General features: G+C 39.0%; 1 protein-coding gene across 1 annotated transcript; it reads left to right on the top strand.

Moving 5' to 3' along the window:
- The first annotated feature begins 1,299 nt into the window (after positions 1 to 1,299).
- Positions 1,300 to 20,503, top strand: LOC117972755 (45 kDa calcium-binding protein). Its single transcript, XM_034922811.2, has 7 exons — positions 1,300 to 1,624; positions 5,910 to 6,252; positions 8,203 to 8,339; positions 11,400 to 11,513; positions 15,274 to 15,432; positions 16,982 to 17,157; positions 17,758 to 20,503. Exons 2-7 carry the CDS (start codon positions 5,945 to 5,947, stop codon positions 17,932 to 17,934), a joined length of 1,071 nt encoding a protein of 356 aa, XP_034778702.1. The 5' UTR covers positions 1,300 to 1,624; positions 5,910 to 5,944; the 3' UTR covers positions 17,935 to 20,503.
- The last annotated feature ends 505 nt before the right edge of the window (positions 20,504 to 21,008 follow it).

Here is a 21,008-nt window from a genome sequence, read left to right as displayed (position 1 = left end):
AATGTAAATTATGGCCGAATGGAAGCTTGTGAATGCCTCTGTGTGGCAGGGCAGGGCCGTGCTTGTAAAGTGGGGTGTTTTGGTGGTGGCTGGCATGGAGGACTGCTAAAAACATGTGAGAATGTGGCTGCTCCTTAATGGAATGATTAAGTGCTAATTGGGAGCAGCCACATCACATAAAAGGAGAGCCCAGCGCTCCATTTGGGTGAAGGGAGTGTCCTGGTGTCCTTTCTGGCCCATGCTGACATTGCACAGCAGAAAAACAGTTGTGACTGTGGTGTTTTTGGTGATTCTTTGTGCACAGTCAATTATGTGTGACACAGCTAGTAGACTGGGATTTCAACAGTAAAATTGTTTGGCTGAGCATTGCAAACCACTTGTAAAGCATATCACCAAAAAACCAACAGCTAAAATTAAAAATAAACAATTCAACCAAACGTTCAATGAATTGGGTAAATGCAGCAATTATGATTACTGCATATATGTCTCTAATTAAACAGAGATTATATAATGATATAAATATTGTAGTCAAAAAACATCAAAATGGAGTTAGTCTTGAAGTGGCTAAAACTTTTTTTTAAGGTGGCTAAAACTACTTAAAGCTGATTCCATTAATTTTTTCTATGTATAGTGTGATTAGTCAATTTCTTGGGGTGGCTAAAACTGTCTATGTATTAGTGTGAATAGGAACGTTCCTGGGTGGCTAAAACTTTTTTTGAGGTGGTTAAAACTATTTAAAGCGCATTTCATGTAATTTACCTAAAACTACTAAACGGGTCTGATCTATTTTCTCTTCATGTTAACTGAAATCTCTGAAAAAGCAATCGCAAATCTTAAATATATTCGTCTCTCCTTACACACTATCTGTAATTGAAAAAGTAATCGGCAAATCTGAACTCGATTCGTCTCTCTCCTGAAATGCCTTTAAACGAAAAAGCAATCGGCAATAGGCAACCAACTTTACGTCCCTGCATTTAAAACTTCAACAAAGACAACTTGCTCTTTAAAATACTGCATTACTTAGGGTTAAGAGACCAATCCAACCTTTAAAACGCAAATATACTGAAACTTTGAGTATGCGTTATAATAACGCATTTGTAAAATAGTTTATTATTAATCATAATAATAATAATAATAATAATAATAATAATAATAATAATAATAATACGTGAGGACTGGAGTAGCAATAATTTCTATGGTTCAGAACAAATTACCATAATTGCTTTTGACAAAACTGTAAACTTTTACATGCGCAGAACAGTCAGAAGTTACTGTTAAATACGTCATAAAGGAAGCTCATAGAGGACCGATCAAGCACCACATGCGCAGAAGGTCGGGGTCTGTGTCATAAACCTGAGACACGAGAACTGTGTTAAAGGTGTCTTCGCTTTCTCTGCTCTGTTAATGTGGTTAGAGAGGATCCTGCACAGAGGGGAGGGACTCGTCCATAACATCAGCGGAATAGCCACGTGTACAGCCTCAGGACTAAGAGAACAACCATCCGAACAAGGAGCCGTGGATACTGTCTGTTTACATACCATGCATATCAGCTAGGGCATAGCTAAGAACAAGCACAGGAATACCTGGCCTACGCGCCTGACGCCATTTGGGACAAGTTAAACAGGTAGGGCTATTTGTAGTACAGTGCTTGCTGTATCTGATGCATATTATTTAGTCATTTTAAAATCTACCAATGTTGTTTTATAATGTCACCGTCGTGATTGAAACCTACACGTTTGTCTGCTTGTCGTTCTGTTGACGTGTAGTTAAGTCACGCAGACTTGTCTACTTTGTACTGGAAAGGGTGGACAAAAAAAGAACCCGGAATTAACGTTCAAACATCATGGAAATTGTAGTGTATCGCCACGGCTTTGTCAAATACAGATCCGATACCGTTTATTCCTAACGCCAACTTCCCATTCAAACACAGTGTTTTAATATTCACCAGTCGCGTGTTTAACCAGGAACTACGTGTATATCAATACTAGAGAAATAGGCCATCAACAATGGGTGGGATGTTATGGTTCTTGAAGAAGCAAAATCTATGTATCCCCACGAAACAGCAAGTCGTTATATTTACATTCAATTGTGAACATAGTATTCAGGATACATTAACTGCTATTATCCATTCAGCGTGGCCACATTCAGAAGCCTAAGAAATATCCTTAAGATTACTATATAACTCTCTTAGTGTTGTGTTATGCAGTGTATGACTATAGTAACGTTTTTAGTCATGTAATAGGAAATACATAAGAAACAAGTGTAATTGCAAACCTCTAAATAAGAGAACAGTATTTTAGTATGGATATTATTCAGATTCGTTCTTGGTGACCCATACATTACATTCTACTGGATGAGTCAGAAACTATTTAAAAAGATGCTGTTACTTTTGTATATGACTACTGTGTATAAATACCGTGTTAGTGGCACGCCTAAATCTAACAGGACATGCTATTTGAGGAATGCTTTGCACCACACTATTTTTTTTAATTAACTTTTTGTTGAATTAAATCAAGTTTGCAGTTCATGAAATCTTTTCTCAACTGTAAGTTTATTTTCATTTTACAAATCCCTGTTTAATCTAAGAGACTTCATTTTTATGAATATGGTCCAACATCTGTGTTTGAAAATGATTGTTGCTTTAGCTATAGCCAAACATTATTTTCAACAGTGTGCTTAAACATATTTTGCAACAATGAGGAAGTCGTGCCACTGTAAATAATATAATGTTTCTTTGCTTTGAGGAAATAAACTGTTGAGGATCGTTATTGAGCACTCAATGACACACAGTTTTACTATTCATTTTGAGAGCACTTCTGGGAAGCTGACTAGTTGTTGTTTCTAGTAAAATATAAAGGTGAGGGGATGGAATGGTCCTCTAGACCCTTTTTAGACCCTTTTGAATAGTAGACTTTGTTTGTTTTTACTTGGGTCTTACTGTAGTCATCCCCTGCTTGCCCAATAGTGCTGAAATTTGCGGAGGACCACCTTTAGCTCAAATTGAGTGCTGCAGAATTTCTGGTTTTATGTAAGCTGTCTGTCTGCTTAGATTGTTAAATATATCTAGAGAACCACTTGTCTAGTGTGATGAAACTTGCTAAGAACCTTCTTTAGCAAGTTATTGAGTGTATCATAATCTGGGTGTACAGGAGGCTGTCTGTCCAGAGAACTGCTTACCCAATGTCATGAAACTGGACACAGGTTATGAAGACTATCAGAATCTGGGCGGGTATATAGAGGCCCCTTGTTTGTCTGTACTTTTACAAGTTCATACAGTGGATATAGATAATGGTGATAACCCTGGTGTTACTGATGGCTCATATTTTGAATTTACAGCGGTGGTGAGGGAATCTGACAGGCTTGTTAAGATTTACTGTAGCATGGAATAGCAAAGGGATCTGGGGATCAGAAAATGGTCAGGAGTTTGCATCCAGTAACAACTGGAAATTTCCAAAATGTTCCCTGCCTTTAATGGCACTTTAGCTACACTCCCTTGCAGTCTATAAAAGCACCTCATGGTTTATAACTGTTTAAGTTGCTAAAGGACATCTTGTTCTACAGTATGTTTATATGGTGACATTAAAAATAATGGAAGGGAATATTATTTACTGCAGTCATTTGGTGATGTTTGAAACACAGACAGTAGCAGGAATCTATGTGTTAACACTAAATGTAGTCATGATAATATAATAGCTTATTTGCTTTGAACAGGAGGCGGTAGCACACAGCAACTGCTGCTTTGACTCATGATTATATGTAAATCAACAACTGCAAATACAGCTTTAACAATAAACATGTTTTACATAAAATTGACTTAAAAAAAAAAAAAAAAAAAAAAAAAAGTTTTACTGATACAGATTGTGCTATTGGTCTCTACCCTGAGTCTATCTCCACACTTTACAGATCAATCCACTGGTCCTGGTTGCTGTGCTGTGCTTTATCAACTCTTTTAAGATCTTCATTCAAGTTCCCCCTAATTCCTCTTTGTTCCAGGTTCCTCCAGCTTGTCCTGGAAGCACACTGCTTTAAGGTCTGGAATCAGTCTGGTTGCGCTTCATTTCACTCTCTCCAGGGCTGCAATGTACCTTTCATCATGTGATTAGTGGAATTGAACACAGTATGTGCAGCCCTGCCAGTGCATTATACGACCTCATCATAATATTCCTTCATTCAATGGGTGGGAACCTCGTAAGGCTGGGGCGATGCCTAATTTTTCACTATCGATATATCGTTCTCCAAAAAAGCAGATGCATCGATTTATCAACATTATGAAAGGGTAAAAAGAAAAATACATGTGGAGCTGTGGATTACTGTGTAACATTGCTAGTAACACTTTTAAAACTGTTATGCATATTACATTGATTACATCTGTTTATGGATATTATAATTATATATTTTTTTACCTTATTTGTGTTGATTTGTACCAGTTGGGTGGTCAAAGCAACCCCCCCCCCCCCCCCTTCCAAACAACAACAAAAAAAAAAGTTGTTTAAATCCATAACACGTCAGAGTAACAATCAATCGAGAAAAAAGTAATAATCATTTTTAAAAAGTTATCGCTGTCCACAGCAGTTTAGTAACAGGAGTGTTGTCCATGGCTTGTATTTGAATTGTGTTAAGGAACATGATAGTGTCCATTTTGTTTTAATGTAAGTGATGACTGGCACTGGCTTACAATCTGCCCAGCATTGCTGAATACCTGCTCACTGGGGTCTGATGTTGCCAGGATGCTTAATACTTCAACTTTACAACTTTTTGAATGATCTTGGTTGTTTTTCTTCATTTTTACTCCGGGGTAGTTCAGATGAATAGGTGCAGGTTTTGTTTGAAGTTTTGTAGGGTACCATCTCATTAAATGGTCACACAGATTAGTTGTGTTACCGGAGTATCCCAAACATTACTTTCTTGCTTTAGAAAATAATTCCCAAACATCGGAAGGTATTGTATTTGTAGCTGTAGATACAGTAATTGTAATTCCAGCAAAACGCTCTTAACCTGCTCTGTTACTTTGAAGACTCCTGCACAGATACAATTTCATCAGTGAACACTCACAGGGGGCGGGGCGGGGCGGGGCGGGGCGGGGGGGGAGAAGGTGAGCTCAATTGCATGCAGATTCAGTGAGTTAGACCTGAGGGGAGCAGAGAAAATCTGCGCTTAACGCCAAAAATAATTTACGATTCCAAATTTAATAAAAAATAAAAACTTTCCTGTGCTTAAACCCTTTACACAAAAACGATGCACAGGCTTGACTATCGATAGATAAATTGATGCATTGCCTTAGAACCTAGGTTTTCAGGTACCTGTGCCTACCTTTGGCGCTTATCATCACTATATTTTAATCCATGAGAAAAAAGGTTGATAAGGTAATAAGGTCACTCTGACATTCTTTAAAAAGGAAAGATTGCAGAATAACCGTATAATCATTTGACACACCTCCCGTAACTCCCAGTAGAATACAGGCTAGGTAAGGTTTTCAGATTTCTCTTCAAGTAGAACAATATCTGTTATATTTACAAATGAGAGAAGGCCATTCGGCCCATCTGTGCTTGTCCAGTTCCTAGTAGCTGATTGATCTCAAAACTTTGTCAAGTTGCGTCTTTGTGGATTCAAGTGATTTCAGCTTCAACAACATGACTAGGTCGCCCATTCCATACCCTCACCACTCTGTGTGTGAAGAAGTGTCTCCTCTGTCCTATGTCTCTCCACCTAATTTTATATCTGGTCCTGTTTTGGGTGTTGCATTCATAGTATTGTTAGGGTTAACTTCTTTTAAGATTTTAAAGATTTCAGTCGGTTCATTCCTTTTAAGATGTTTGTGTTTTAATGTGTTAGAAGTGGTGGAAAATCACCTGGATTGTATCTATAAAAAATGTTTTAACTGCAGCTTTTTTTTTCTTTCCCCCCCTCAGGCAATACACAGTAATCAGAATATAGTAGAGCAACAATGATCTTAGGAAAAGCACTGCTTATCAAGCTGGGCTCAGTGTACCTGGCCCTGCTGTTAATCTTTCTGATGATGGACGTCAACGCAAGGCCAGCCAATATGTCGGCTCATAAAGACAAATCCCCCAACAGCAAGGAGGAGAATGAGATCCTGCCTCCGGACCACTTGAATGGGCTGAAGATGGAGATGGACGGGCACCTCAATAAAGATTTCCACCAAGAAGTCTTTCTTGGTAAAGAGTTGGAGGAATTTGAAGAGGATTCAGAGCCCAGGAGAAACAGGAAGAAACTGAAAGACATTTTCTCCAAGTATGTCATTCTAATTTACACATTTTGTTTCTGGTTTCTGAAAGGTGATTGCCTGGCACCTCCAGTCATGTGGCTGGTTGAATTTGCAGTCTGGTTTCTTTTGTGCACACAGCACTCAAATCACTTATTCTAGTGGTCAGTAATCTACCAGTGATATCTGACCCTGGCCTTTTGTCCATTATCTTCCTCCTTGATCTGCATGTCAATGATGCCTCCATAACGTTAAAAACAAAACATTGGCAGACTAGCAAATCTCCACTGTGCAATACACAATTTTTTTTCTTTTTTCTTTCACTAGCTCATCTGCAGTTTCACTCATCTGCAGTTTCACTCAGCTATAGTTCCTGTCTGCTTTGTCAGTTCTGGGTATAATCTGTGCAGCAGCATCTCCCAAAATGAGAGTGAACCTGTGTTGTATGATGAAGGTCTTTTTTTTTTTTTTTCTTGCCCTTCATTCAAATTAAAGTATAATTTTAACGCTGATGTCATGGAACTATCCCAGGGACTGTGGTGTTTGCTCACTATGGCACATTTCACTTTAAACTAGTGCTAGGACAAATATCTGAATATTAGAACGAATATTTTTTGACATGTATTCGGATACAAAAATCTGATATTCGTATTCGCCAGAAATTACCAAAATACCTTGCACTTATTTACCGCCTCACCAGAAGCTGCGTGACAGTTTTAAAAATGGCAAATGAAAAAGAGCTCCCTGTGATATGTGAGATTTAATAAAAAAATATATAAATATATATATATATAAGAAAACACACAGCAGCTCTTGAGCCTCTATTCAAGTTTCATACAGCAAAAAGTAAACAAACCAGATTATGCGCGGGCATGCATAGTGATCTCTATGGAAAGCCATCTGGGTCAAAAAAGCGTTGGGCTGCTTTAGAGCGAGTCAGAATCCAGAATCTCATGGGACAGAAAAAAGGCAAGCACGTCATTCTGAAATGCCTCACTTAAACAGTACCCAACTTGCTGGAAGTGTGTAGTGATTTTTATATAGATTGTATATATTATATATTTTTTGTTGTGTGGAATGTAATAAACCAGAATTATTAGAATTTATTAGAATGCCATTTCCATGCCAGGCACAAGTAAACCTCATGTTATTACTTTATGAAAACGTGTCGGTGGCCACTGTTTACTGTGAAGAAACAGCAATGGCAAGGAATGACAAAAATAATAATAAAAAATATAAAATGCGTTGTCAACTTTATGTACTATTTTCTAATTCCACCTCCCTGGCTGTCACGGTGCTTGGACAGAGAGCACAGCCTACAGTATACAGCCTACTGCTTCGGTTCCTTTCTCAAAACGAAGTAGCCCAGAACAAAGGAACTGGCTGCTCTCTCATACTATGTGGAAATGTCTGTTTGATAGTCAATCAGTTAGAACCTAGCCACATTCTGCATGTGGTATTTGCAGGGATGGGATTGTAACCACATACCTGCCAATACTTTAACATATACAATGTTTTGGCTTTGTTAGCATTCTTACTGAGAATGTTTTGGTTCTTTGCTTGTGTTATTAAAAATGTTTTATTCATATTTCAAATACAAAACTATAAAGAAAACTTGCTACAGCCTGGTACCTTGGCTGAAGGTCACATGGTCGGATTGCAGTTTTGGGGAACTGTTGCATGTGTAAATATAAGGACTGGTAGAATTTGTGTGCATTGTCTCCAAAGTATGCATCAGTTTTCCAAACCCTTCGTTTTCCACACTACTGTAGGGACGCAGGTCTGTGCAAATGAAATGCATTATGCTCACAGATGTTGAAGATTGTTTTCAGTATTTCCAGTGTAGGTTGTACATAGCAAGTAATAGACGTCATCATACCTTTTGAAATGAATATTAACACTGTCCTTGCCATTGCATACTTTTCAAATGACCTGGTACCAGATTGATACATATGTGGTGTTTGTTAACCTCTGTGCAGGGTGGATATCAATAAGGATAAGAGTGTCAGTGCTAAGGAGATGCAGCGATGGATCATGGAGAAGACTGAGGAGCATTTCCAGGAGGCGGTGAAGGAGAACAAACTGAACTTTAGAGCTGTTGACCCTGATGGTGATGGTAAGGGACTGAAACATCTTTCTGAATTGTACTCTTTAGACTGATATTAAGCCCATGATCAAGATTAGGAATCCTAGATTTGGCTGGGTATCTTTTAATTTGAAAATAAAGACCCATGCACAAAGCTGTATCAAGGTTTAATGAATGCTGTGCACTTGGGACGGGATGCTAAATCAGGCTTTTGAGGCTGCCCTGCACTGCTGCTGCACTAAAAGAGCCAGTAGTAGGACATGGCTTACGGATCCCACACACCAAACACCATACACACAAGAATCAGCATTGGTACAAACATTTACCACTATCCTTCTCAAATAGTACTTCACATACCGATCCTGGCCAGGCATCTGCATGCTGCTTCCTGGTACCTAATCACGTGTTTTTCAAACTCACTCCAATATCTTGGCTGCAATCAGACCAGCGTTACCAGTAGTACTATTTGAAATATTGAAATATCTTGAATTCATGCTGGTAAAGCTGATTCTTATAAGAAAGACTTTAAATGTTTAAAGGTGATTTTTCAGTATGGAGCAAGGTGGCAGTGGACCTTTGGAATGATATGACCTAGTGCACAAAGCAATTGCAATCTCACAGTGATTCACCTGGAGATGGATTAATGTACAGTATGATGCATGTAATTTGATATGGCCGAGTTCTATAATTGGACATTAATGGGGAATGTGAGCAGCCTTTATCAGCATTTTACTGTCCTGCTGAGGTAGTTCAGATCGAATTTCTCTCTGAGGCCAGACATATTTCAGTATATAAATTGTTTGGAATTGCTGCCCCTAGATATAGATAGATAGATAAATATCTAACTGTAGAAAACCACAGAAAGAGGGAAACGGCAACTCCCTTGGATTGATCCAGATCTGCATTTGATTTGTAGATCAAAGTATTTTTATTTTTGCATGTTCATATTACAAAAGTCAGCAAGTTTAATTTCCGGGACAAGGCACCCCAGTTTGGAAAGGAGCAGACAAATATATTTTTTAGCGCTGGTATAAACTCCTGTTGATAGATATAATATAAAATGTTTATTTTTTTAGCCCAGATATTATTTTTGTTTTTAGTAAGGGGCACTAAAGTCTAATGATGGTACAGGGTTCTAAATAAAGTAATATTTTTTTTTCTGTTGAAAAAGCATTCTTCAAACTGGCACATACAAATAAATCAAAACATTCACAGGGTGTCCATGTGAAGGCAGTGCATTTGTTGTTGAATTTGAAAGCAAAGCTGCCTTTCTATTCTTGTATCCTCCTAGGCTCCTGTATCCATCTTTAATTCAGCATTTCATTCTACAGTCCGTTTTATTTTATTGTAAGGTACAGTACTGTGGGAATAGTGCTACGTAGAGGAAAAGGGCTTGTAACCAGGAGGTCACCTGTTCAAATCCCAGCTCACTCACTCTGTAACCCTGAGTAAGTCACTTAATCTCCTTGTGCTCCATCTTTCGAGTGAGATGTTGTAAGTGGCTCTGCAGCTGATGCATAGTTCAGACGTTCTACAGGGGTTACTGGTGTGTGGTGAGCCGAGGACACCCTGGCCGACCTAAGCCCTCCCCACCTGGGCGCCGCTCGGCCAGTTGTGTGCCGCCCCCTGGGAACTCCCGTCCACGGTCGGCAGTGGAATAGCCTGGACTCAAACCGACAATCTCCAGGCTATAGGGCACATCCTGCACTCACGCGGAGTGCCTTTACCGGATGCGCCACTCGGGAGCCCCCTCTTATTTCTTAAAATTGTTCTTATTTAAGGTAGCAAAATCCTTGTCTTAATTGAATAGCCCTTATTAGATATGTAGAAGAAATGCATTTTAAAAGTTCAAATAACTATTTTTATGAACATAAAAGCTGATGAGATGCATCCATTTGGTATATTATGTTGGGCAGTGGGCTGAACCTCACATGACTGATTAGTTGGTTTTGCAAATGGAATCCCACCTGCATTCAGTGTGGAGTAGTGGTTAGGGCTCTGGACTCTTGACTGGAGGGTCGTGGGTTCAATCCCAGCTGGGGGACACTGCTGCTGTACCCTTAAGCAAGGTACTTTACCTAGATTGCTCCAGTAAAAAAAATGAAAAACTGTATAAATGGGTAATTGTATGTAAAAATAATGTGATATCTTGTAACAATTGTAAGTCGTCCTGGATAAAGGTGTCTGCTAAGAAATAAATAAGAAATAAATTCTGCAATATATAGAAGTTGCATCTCCCTGTTTGCAAGTTGGTTTCAGTCACTATGGGTAAAAGATATATACAGAGCTGATCACACAGTAGGTACTGAATTGGCAGGTGTTTTCCCGATCCAAAACTAGGCTACATTTTGCATATATATATATATATATATATAAAAAATTATATAAAAACCTTTGGGTATAGCTGTACTAGAACTCACTTGGTACGCCTGCTAAGTCCCATGCTACCCATAAACAAAGCTGTGTTAGGCTGCCCTGCACATTAATAACTACTTCAGTTACATGTATTATTGTGCCGGTCTCTTACAGCTCAGGAAGGTATCAGTATAGTTGGATTAAAGAATACGTCTCCTCCGCACTTACTGCAGTTTTCACTGTCGTGATCTAAACACACCTTAAGGGTCATTCAGGATATATAAAAACATGACAAGCATGTGTTTTTTTTCTAAATTGTTTTTGAGTGCTGTTTCCCTTGTTATTCTATTACATGTCTTCAGTAACAGTCCATTGTTATGTTCTGTTGTCTGCATAACATTTAAACTGTATTGTTATGACGGGCTAATTTGTGAGAAATGTAACAGGAAAGTAAGGCTCAGATATGCTTGTACAGTTTTGCATTGAATTATAATATTAATAATGTTAGATTCTGTTTTTCCTAAAAACATGTATGTTCAACATGTAATTGTTTATGAAAGTATTGGAATAAATGTGGAATATGAAATTGGCATACAATTACTACTATGTAAAACACTAAGGCTAACACCTATATTTGACTTGCATATTTCTGACAAGAGAAACATTCTGAATGTTTAACACTTGGCTAATGTTTAAACAATTATGTATGAATTACTTTTTATTGAATGTTTCTAGGCCATGTTGCTTGGGATGAATATCGGGTGAAGTTTTTGGCGAGCAAAGGATTCAACGAGAAGGAGGTTGCAGAAAAGATAAAAAACAATGAAGAGCTGAAAATTGATGAAGAAAGTAAGTAGTCAAATAGTTAAAGTGACTGTAACTGACAACATGACCCCAGAAGTCTTACCTGTTCTCAAGATATTATCACGATTTGGACGCTTATTATTTTCCTTGTCTCATATGAATTAATGCAAGAATCTAAGAATCATTAAACTGCAACAAGTGGCATGTTTGTATTTTTGCAAGAAGGTTTGATTAACAAAATTTATATTTATTATATTAATACTATACTGAATGTTACATTGCTACAATGCATATTGTGATGTCAGTGCAATGTTGTAGCATATAACTGTGCTAATACTGAAAAGAAAATGAGTTTATGATTATCACTTGGGTTTGCCTTACACAGCTAAGCTCATGCAATATGTGAGGCTCCGGGGAAGCACGGTGGGGATTCTGCAGTCTTGTTAAGTTGCTGAAGCAGTTTTCTAAGTTCAGATGCCATGCAGTGGTTTCATTCATCTTTGTAATTGTATACATCGATTTGCCTAACTTTGCATCCGGTATAATATGCCGGATTAGCAACCTTTTAATGGTGGAGATTGTATATCTTTTTTTCTCCCAAATTAGAGATTAAGCATGCTGTTGACAAAACTGAAACAATATTAATACAGTTTGTGCTGGTAAAACACTTTAAATGCATAGAAATTAGAAAGGAAACTTACCAGTCAGTCAGCTCCGAGAAAGACAGAGATCAAACTTCAGGTGTGAAAATATCTGCTCACAAAGTAAATGGATCCGAATGCTGAAAGCATAGCAAATGCAGTTATCAGTTCCATTTTACAGGAAGTGATGCCCAACAGGTCTGAATAGAGGCCCCAGGATCTTTTTAGTTGTTTCAAGTTCAGTCCGCAGGCTTCTTAACCTTGATCACCACAGGTCAGAGCTGTAGGACTGGATGAGCTGCATTTGTAGTTGTTCAGCGCTCATCCACTGAAGTAGACATGTCCAGGTCCTCGTTAAGTGCTCCGGTTTAATAATGAATAAAAACATTAGAAATCTTGAATTTGATCTCTTGCATGTACGCAGCAATCTCATTGACATCGATTGTGCATCATGTGGATATATCCTTCAAAGGCGGGCAGAAGGTTGAAGAGCAAATATCCCTAGGGAAAAATAACCCTCCAGTTTTGCAACAAAGGCCTTCCAGCATTAAGATCTGTTTCTAATAGTAAAATGTATGTGTCCTATTTTAGATAGGAGCTGAATACTGATTCAGCTGCTGTCTAAAATACAACACATACAGTGCCTTGCGAAAGTATTCGGCCCCCTTGAACTTTGCGACCTTTTGCCACATTTCAGGCTTCAAACATAAAGATATGAAACTGTAATTTTTTGTGAAGAATCAACAACAAGTGGGACACAATCATGAAGTGGAACGAAATTTATTGGATATTTCAAACTTTTTTAACAAATAAAAAACTGAAAAATTGGGCGTGCAAAATTATTCAGCCCCCTTAAGTTAATACTTTGTAGCGCCACCTTTTGCTGCGATTACAGCTGTAAGTCGCTTGGGGTATGTCTCTATCAGTTTTGCACATCGAGAGACTGACATTTTTGCCCATTCCTCCTTGCAAAACAGCTCGAGCTCAGTGAGGTTGGATGGAGAGCATTTGTGAACAGCAGTTTTCAGTTCTTTCCACAGATTCTCGATTGGATTCAGGTCTGGACTTTGACTTGGCCATTCTAACACCTGGATATGTTTATTTGTGAACCATTCCATTGTAGATTTTGCTTTATGTTTTGGATCATTGTCTTGTTGGAAGACAAATCTCCGTCCCAGTCTCAGGTCTTTTGCAGACTCCATCAGGTTTTCTTCCAGAATGGTCCTGTATTTGGCTCCATCCATCTTCCCATCAATTTTAACCATCTTCCCTGTCCCTGCTGAAGAAAAGCAGGCCCAAACCATGATGCTGCCACCACCATGTTTGACAGTGGGGATGGTGTGTTCAGGGTGATGAGCTGTGTTGCTTTTACGCCAAACATAACGTTTTGCATTGTTGCCAAAAAGTTCGATTTTGGTTTCATCTGACCAGAGCACCTTCTTCCACATGTTTGGTGTGTCTCCCAGGTGGCTTGTGGCAAACTGTAAACGACACTTTTTATGGATATCTTTAAGAAATGGCTTTCTTCTTGCCACTCTTCCATAAAGGCCAGATTTGTGCAGTATACGACTGATTGTTGTCCTATGGACAGAGTCTCCCACCTCAGCTGTAGATCTCTGCAGTTCATCCAGAGTGATCATGGGCCTCTTGGCTGCATCTCTGATCAGTCTTCTCCTTGTATGAGCTGAAAGTTTAGAGGGACGGCCAGGTCTTGGTAGATTTGCAGTGGTCTGATACTCCTTCCATTTCAATATTATCGCTTGCACAGTGCTCCTTGGGATGTTTAAAGCTTGGGAAATCTTTTTGTATCCAAATCCGGCTTTAAACTTCTCCACAACAGTATCTCGGACCTGCCTGGTGTGTTCCTTGTTCTTCATGATGCTCTCTGCGCTTTAAACGGACCTCTGAGACTATCACAGTGCAGGTGCATTTATACGGAGACTTGATTACACACAGGTGGATTCTATTTATCATCATTAGTCATTTAGGTCAACATTGGATCATTCAGAGATCCTCACTGAACTTCTGGAGAGAGTTTGCTGCACTGAAAGTAAAGGGGCTGAATAATTTTGCACGCCCAATTTTTCAGTTTTTTATTTGTTAAAAAAGTTTGAAATATCCAATAAATTTCGTTCCACTTCATGATTGTGTCCCACTTGTTGATTCTTCACAAAAAATTACAGTTTCATATCTTTATGTTTGAAGCCTGAAATGTGGCAAAAGGTCGCAAAGTTCAAGGGGGCCGAATACTTTCGCAAGGCACTGTACATGTTAGCTGGTTTGGACTATTAGTTGATACATTTCAGTATCAAGCATTTAACGTTGTTAGCCGAGGTTCAGTATAAACATTGTTTTTTAACTTGGTTTTTATTTTGTATTTCTCTCCTGTGAACTTTTGCTTGATTTAAAATAAACACAAACAACAATAATGTATTGGCCTTTACTTGAACAACGTAGTTTGAAGGTAAAAGTACAAATGTCAAGTAAGTAGAAAATGGAAACGGAAAATCATTGGCTCTACAGATATACAGTATCTATATAATCATTCATCCGATTGAGTGGAAACTTAAGGACCTTCTTTAGTACAAGTTATCAATAGCGTCCTAATCTGGGGGAACTTGGTTGTCTCTGTGTCACATTCAAAGATTCAAATTTCATTTGAAAACAATCTTTTTCTAAAGCATACATGTGTGCTTCAGTATAAACCACGAGTGTTCATGGAGTACTGTGGTTATTCCACGAATGGGGACAGCCGAATAACCCACCAGCACCCTCAACGTGGTGGAGTGGGTTGTTTATCCTCATGAGTGAAATAACCACAGTACTCTATGCATGTTCATGGAGGGTTCTGTTTAGATAAGTATGGTTCTGAAAAAGAAAGTGCTTTTAAGCCTAAATTAAACCATGAATTCGGAGATTGACTTTCCCTGGGTTTGAATCAAAGCTAGATCTCTTAACGGGTGTTGTAAAAAAGTAAATACTACTGCACTGAAACTGTGTTGCTCTGTATATACATACAGTCCAGCATGGATACAAAAATGAAAAGTTTAAACTTCCATGGAGTTGCTTAATGGGCGCCCTGGTTAGTCATCCACAAAGCTGTGGAGAGGATGAGATGAGGCCCTGTTGCTGACTAGAGGTGTCTGTGTTCTTGTTGTTTTCAGCCCAGGAGGTTCTGGAGAACTTGAAGGACCGCTGGTTTCAGGCAGATAACCCTCCTGCTGACCAGCTGCTGAACGAGGAGGAGTTCCTGTCGTTCCTGCACCCCGAGCACAGCCGCGGCATGCTGAAGTTCATGGTGAAGGAGATTGTCCGGGACTTGGGTAGGTTGCTTTAGAAAGCTGTTTCAGGTCCTCTGTTATAAATGCAGCAATGGCAGGACTGGTGCCAGGGAAATGACCCTGACTCTTTTGTAGGGGTTTCTCAAGGATAATGTTAAAATCTAACTGTCACTTAAAGTAACTGTAGCTAACAAAACTGTTCCATGCAATGTCTCTGCTCTGCACATCCATTCATTATATAGGTCTGAAATGTGCAGTTTTTAAAGAAATGTTATAGAAAACATGAATTTTCATTTCAGAACATGGTATCTGTTACTACACTAAATTAAAGCTAAAACTAAAATTTGCAAGCCATGCTTTTAGACTCTCTTGTACTTCCTGGGTCATTTCACCAAGAGAGTGAAATTGTCCCCACCCCTTCACTGGCTTCTTGCCTGTCAACCAATCGGTTGCTTCTGCTGTTGACTGACATGCTTTCAGCCAGTGTTGTCACACAGAACACATTGCTAAGGTGAAATGACCCAGGAAGTGCAAAGAGGTAACCAAAGAATAAGCCGTAGATACTGAGAGCCTTCATTAGCCTAAAGTCATACCAGGTACCTGGTCGGCTACAGCGAGAATGCCATTGAGCATCCCGGTCATTCGCACCGAATGCCGCCGATCAGCAGTTTCTTAAACGGGGGTAGAGTGTGGTTGTGTTGGCCTTTAACAATGAAGAGATTATATTAGTGTAAAAACAACCAACTACTTTCAGATTTTTTTTTTTGTGTTGACTATGAGTGACATATTTGACGTAAACTCAATCCACGCAACACTGCAACCCACTTTTATAAAGGAAAGAGGGAAATACCTTTTTAAATAATATTACAATTTAGTAATAATCACGACTACAGAGGGAACCCTCACTTTTCTAATCAATGAAAGCAAATTATCATAAATCAGACTCTTAATTGATTGACTGTTTAGAACTAGTGAGGAGAAATTATGATTTGATATATAATATTATTATTATTATTATTATTATTATTATTATTATTATTATTATTATTTGTTTATTTAGCAGACGCCTTTATCCAAGGCGACTTACAGAGACTAGGGTGTGTGAACTATGCATCAGCTGCAGAGTCACTTACAAGTACGTCTCACCCGAAAGACGGAGCACAAGGAGGTTAAGTGACTTGCTCAGGGTCACACAATGAGTCAGTCACTGAGGTGGGATTTGAACCGGGGACCTCCTGGTTACAAGCCCTTTTCTTTAACCACTGGACCACTACACCTGCCTGCCTCTCCAGTCTCTCTAGTCTATAAATGATTTATAGAAAATACAGCCTACTGGACCCGCCCAAGCCTCTGTTTGTATTGTCGTTGGGTCCCTCCATAGTCCTACATGGCAGCTTTTCTCTTGTTCTTTCCAGTATGTTCGGTGTTGGGTCTAGTTTTGTAACAGATTTTAAAATTTTAGCTGGAACAAAAATATCTGTCCCATTGTAAACATACACATCTAGCATTCCGTATCTTGGTTCTAATTCTTTTGTTAGCTCCTAAGTGTTTGTGTGTAAATTTGACACATTTTCTTTTCTGGATTTTGCAGATCAAGATGGAGACAAAAAATTGACCCTTTCAGAGTTCATTTCACTGCCTGTGGGCACAGTGGAGAACCAGCAGGCCCAGGATATTGATGATGACTGGGTCCGGGAGAGGAGGAAGGAATTTCAGGAAGTCATTGATGCTAACCATGATGGGATTGTCACAGAGGAGGAACTGGAGGTACGGTGCTGGCAGTATGTGTGTGACTAGACTTCATTTAATTTAAATGAGTGTTACAGAACCCCCTGCAGTGTTTACAAGAAACGCATTCACTTACCTGTGCTGGCCAATAGATTTCTCAACCTAACCCCACTGGTTTGATGTTTGTATTCACACAACAGAGAACGGGACTTGACCGGGAGCCCCCGGAAGGATAACTTTGGGGCGCAGTGGTTTTTTTTTATTGGCCTGGGCTGCTGTGGGGACAAAACCGTTGCACTAGAGGGCACTAAAGTTTACCAGAACACTTTGATATGTTAATTTAATTAAACTTTATTAGCTTTTAATCAAACATGTTCTTTTGCATTCAAACAATGTCTACCTGAACAAAAAACCCTCTTTGAACAAATCTCTAATACAGTATTTGTTTTTTGGGGGGCTTAATGATATATCTCTCTTTTAATTTGCCCTTGTATACAAAGTAATGTTGTCCTCAAAAATGATGCTAATATAATTTTTTTAGTGGGGTGTTCAATGTGTATTGTGATAAATATCGTACAATGACTTTGGTGTATCATTACACCCCTAGTTTTCACTGCTTAAACATCTGCTCTTTTTCAGGAATACATGGACCCGATGAATGAATACAATGCCCTGAACGAAGCAAAGCAAATGATTGCAGTGGCTGACGAGAATCAAAACCATAACCTGGAGCTGGAGGAGATCCTGAAATACAGTGAATACTTCACTGGGAGCAAGCTGATGGACTACGCTCGCAACGTGCATGAGGAGTTCTAACATCCCTGCAACATTCACTGCTGGCATTCCCAAGCACTGTCTAGCTTGCTTTTGTTAAGGCTTATATTGAACATTTAATTGCTGCTGCTGCTGCGGTGTGCTCTCGTGTGTAAACTATAGAATACATGGCCCTGTGCTACATAGATTACTTCTTAATCTTATCACAGTGGAGCAACACAATGTGTGGCTAAATCAGATGTTTGACGGAGTTATAAATCACTTGTTTCTTTAAACAGTATTAAGTTAAACATCAAGCAGATTTGAGGCTTTATATGGGAATTCTGAACGATTTAGAAATACTAAAAGAAAATTAATAAAACCAATGACAGATGTTTCAGTTAGAAGTCTTTGTCATTGAATTGAATGCATTTCTTTTTGTGTTTCTGTATCTAGTACTATGGAGTGTTTAATGGTCATGGATAATTGGGAATGAAGCTCTAGTTTATGAACCCCCTGGCTGAGAGAATCTTGGTTTCAAAGCTGTTCAGAAGCCACCAGGGGAGAAGGCGGTCCTTGCTTTTATTGTTATTTTACATCTCAAACATTTTAAAAACATTCATGATTTAAAAAAAAAAAAAAAAACTTAAGTAAGGCTGATTCTTGTTTTAATGGCAAAAAATGTCTTTAATATCTTATTAAAAAGGTACAGTGCCCCATGTGGTTTAAAAAAATATTTGAACATGTTCAAACTAAATCCGCTCTTGTTTTACTGTAACAAATACCATCTTGAATTTGTATTGATAATTTGTTTCATCAGTGTACACTAGGTGGCAGACCTGTTGATCTGGTAAAGTACTCAAGGTGTAAAGTTAGTATTTGTATGCAATCTATTCTTTATGCACAGGAGACTCGCAGTCAGTGGCGACCGAACAGAATAAAAATGTCCATTCCTGTTAACAGCCTCTAATGGCACACAGACGTGCATGATAATAGCAGCTGCAGTGGTATACAGGTCATTAACCACTATATTTAAACCACTGACTGAACTTTATTTCTGCATTTGACTATATAAGGTTTAAAGGAGAAGTTGCCAACATTTTGTTTTACTGTTTGCTCAGAAGTTATTCAAGGATTCCACTCTACTGCTTTTTCCAGCGCTGGGTTTTTGGTAAAAAGATCTTAAACAAACCCCCTCTGTCACTTTCATAGTCTTTGTTGCTGCTGCATTATTACTAGGATTTAGGCTGTTCAGTATAACTTGAACCACACAAAGATGCATACAGAGTTTGGGGCCACTTAAAAAACAAACCATATTTCTTTTATCAGAAAAGAGCAAACGTATATTTTAAATGGCAATAAAAGCTGGAATAAGACAATACACAGTTAAACAAGTTCCAGATATTTTATAATATTTTAATTGTTTTAGCCGGACAGTCTTAAGTGGTACCTTCATAAATCTTGATAAAAAATAAAGTGCTTTCAGTGCAACAAATTTTCAATTACTACAGGAACGTGCTTTCATACTTCATAATACTGCATCATTACATTAGAAAATCAAAGACATTGCTCTCTATTCAAATATTGTGTAATGAAACGTGGGGTTGTTAAAAAGCTAAACACGTATGCCTTCGTTTCACATGCAACAGCAGTCTTTGGGTTACCTTGATTGTTACACATGCTATTCGGAAAACCATTGTTCTTTGTGATTACCTTCTGTATTCTGGCTTATTGATTTTTGTCAAGGGATAGCTACACACTGTAGCTCAATCGTATGCCATTCCATTGATTTTTAATAGTACAATACTGTAGCTCCGGGGCTCCATTCTATAGTCCTAGAATTGCTGTCGACTAGGTCTTTGTGTTGTCCCTCCACTAGCCGTGAGTGCGTATGAAGCATGCAGTGTGGGTGTGGGTAGGATCCCTCCACTGGCTAGGAGTGTGTATGCATACAGCGTGGTTGTGGGTAGGATCTCTCCACTGTCCGTGAGTGTATGCATACGGTGTGGGTAGGATCCCTCCACTAGCCGTGAGTGCGTATGAAGCATGCAGTGTGGGTGTGGGTAGGATCCCTCCACTGGCTAGGAGTGTGTATGCATACAGCGTGGTTGTGGGTAGGATCTCTCCTCTGTCCGTGAGTGTATGCATACGGTGTGGGTAGGATCCCTCCACTAGCCGTGAGTGTGTATGAAGCATACAGTGTGGGTGTAGCTATGAGTGTGTATGCATACAGTGTGGGTAGGGTCCCTCCACTGGCTAGGCATGTGTATGACATGCACAGTGTGGGTAGGGCCCCTCCACTGGCTATGAGTGTGTATGCATACAGTGTGGGTATGAGTAGGATCCTTTTATCTGTAACACATAAAGTTGGATAAAGCGGTGGAATATCCTTAAAAAATAAAACACATTACCTTCATAAAGCATAAAGGGACTTTTGTGACTGTTTGTGTATCTGCTTAGAAAAAGGAGGACAATGTGTCTAAAATCTTGTTAGCCTATTAAGTAAACAATGCTGACTGCAGTTAAATATGTACAGTACATTTGCAAAACCTTTACATGTAATATGTGTTTTGGATGAGATGTTCAGCATATACAATAAACAACATTATTACTGCTGTCTTGCAAATAATGAGTAGATTTCAAATGTTATTTGTTTATTCAACATTTCTTTATTTTTTCATTATATCTGCAATTATTCAAAAGTCCTCTATATATCCTGCATGTTCACCCGTTTCAAAGCCCTCTCTATATCCTGCATGCTCACCCGTTTCAAAGTCCTCTATATATCCTGCATGTTCACCCGTTTCAAAGCCCTCTCTATATCCTGCATGCTCACCCGTTTCAAAGCCCTCTCTATATCCTGCACGCTCACCCGTTTCAAAGTCCTCTATATATCCTGCATGTTCACCCGTTTCAATGTCCTCTATTTATCCTGCATGCTCACCCGTTTCAAGCTGGAATTGGGTTAGGGTTTTAATCATATTCGAGTCTCCAGGGCCACAATGTTAAGACCAGAATTGAACACAGTATGGTAAATGCGGTCTCACTAGGCATTGTACAACCTCCTCATACCCTCTGTAACGGAAGGGGCTCCGTCACTGGCTTCCTTGGACGCATGCGTATGTTGGCAGGGCTGC

The sequence above is a fragment of the Acipenser ruthenus genome, chromosome 27 (assembly GCF_902713425.1).
Source record: "Acipenser ruthenus chromosome 27, fAciRut3.2 maternal haplotype, whole genome shotgun sequence".
Lineage (NCBI taxonomy): Eukaryota > Metazoa > Chordata > Actinopteri > Acipenseriformes > Acipenseridae > Acipenser > Acipenser ruthenus.
This window is presented reverse-complemented; position numbering and strand designations above follow the sequence as displayed.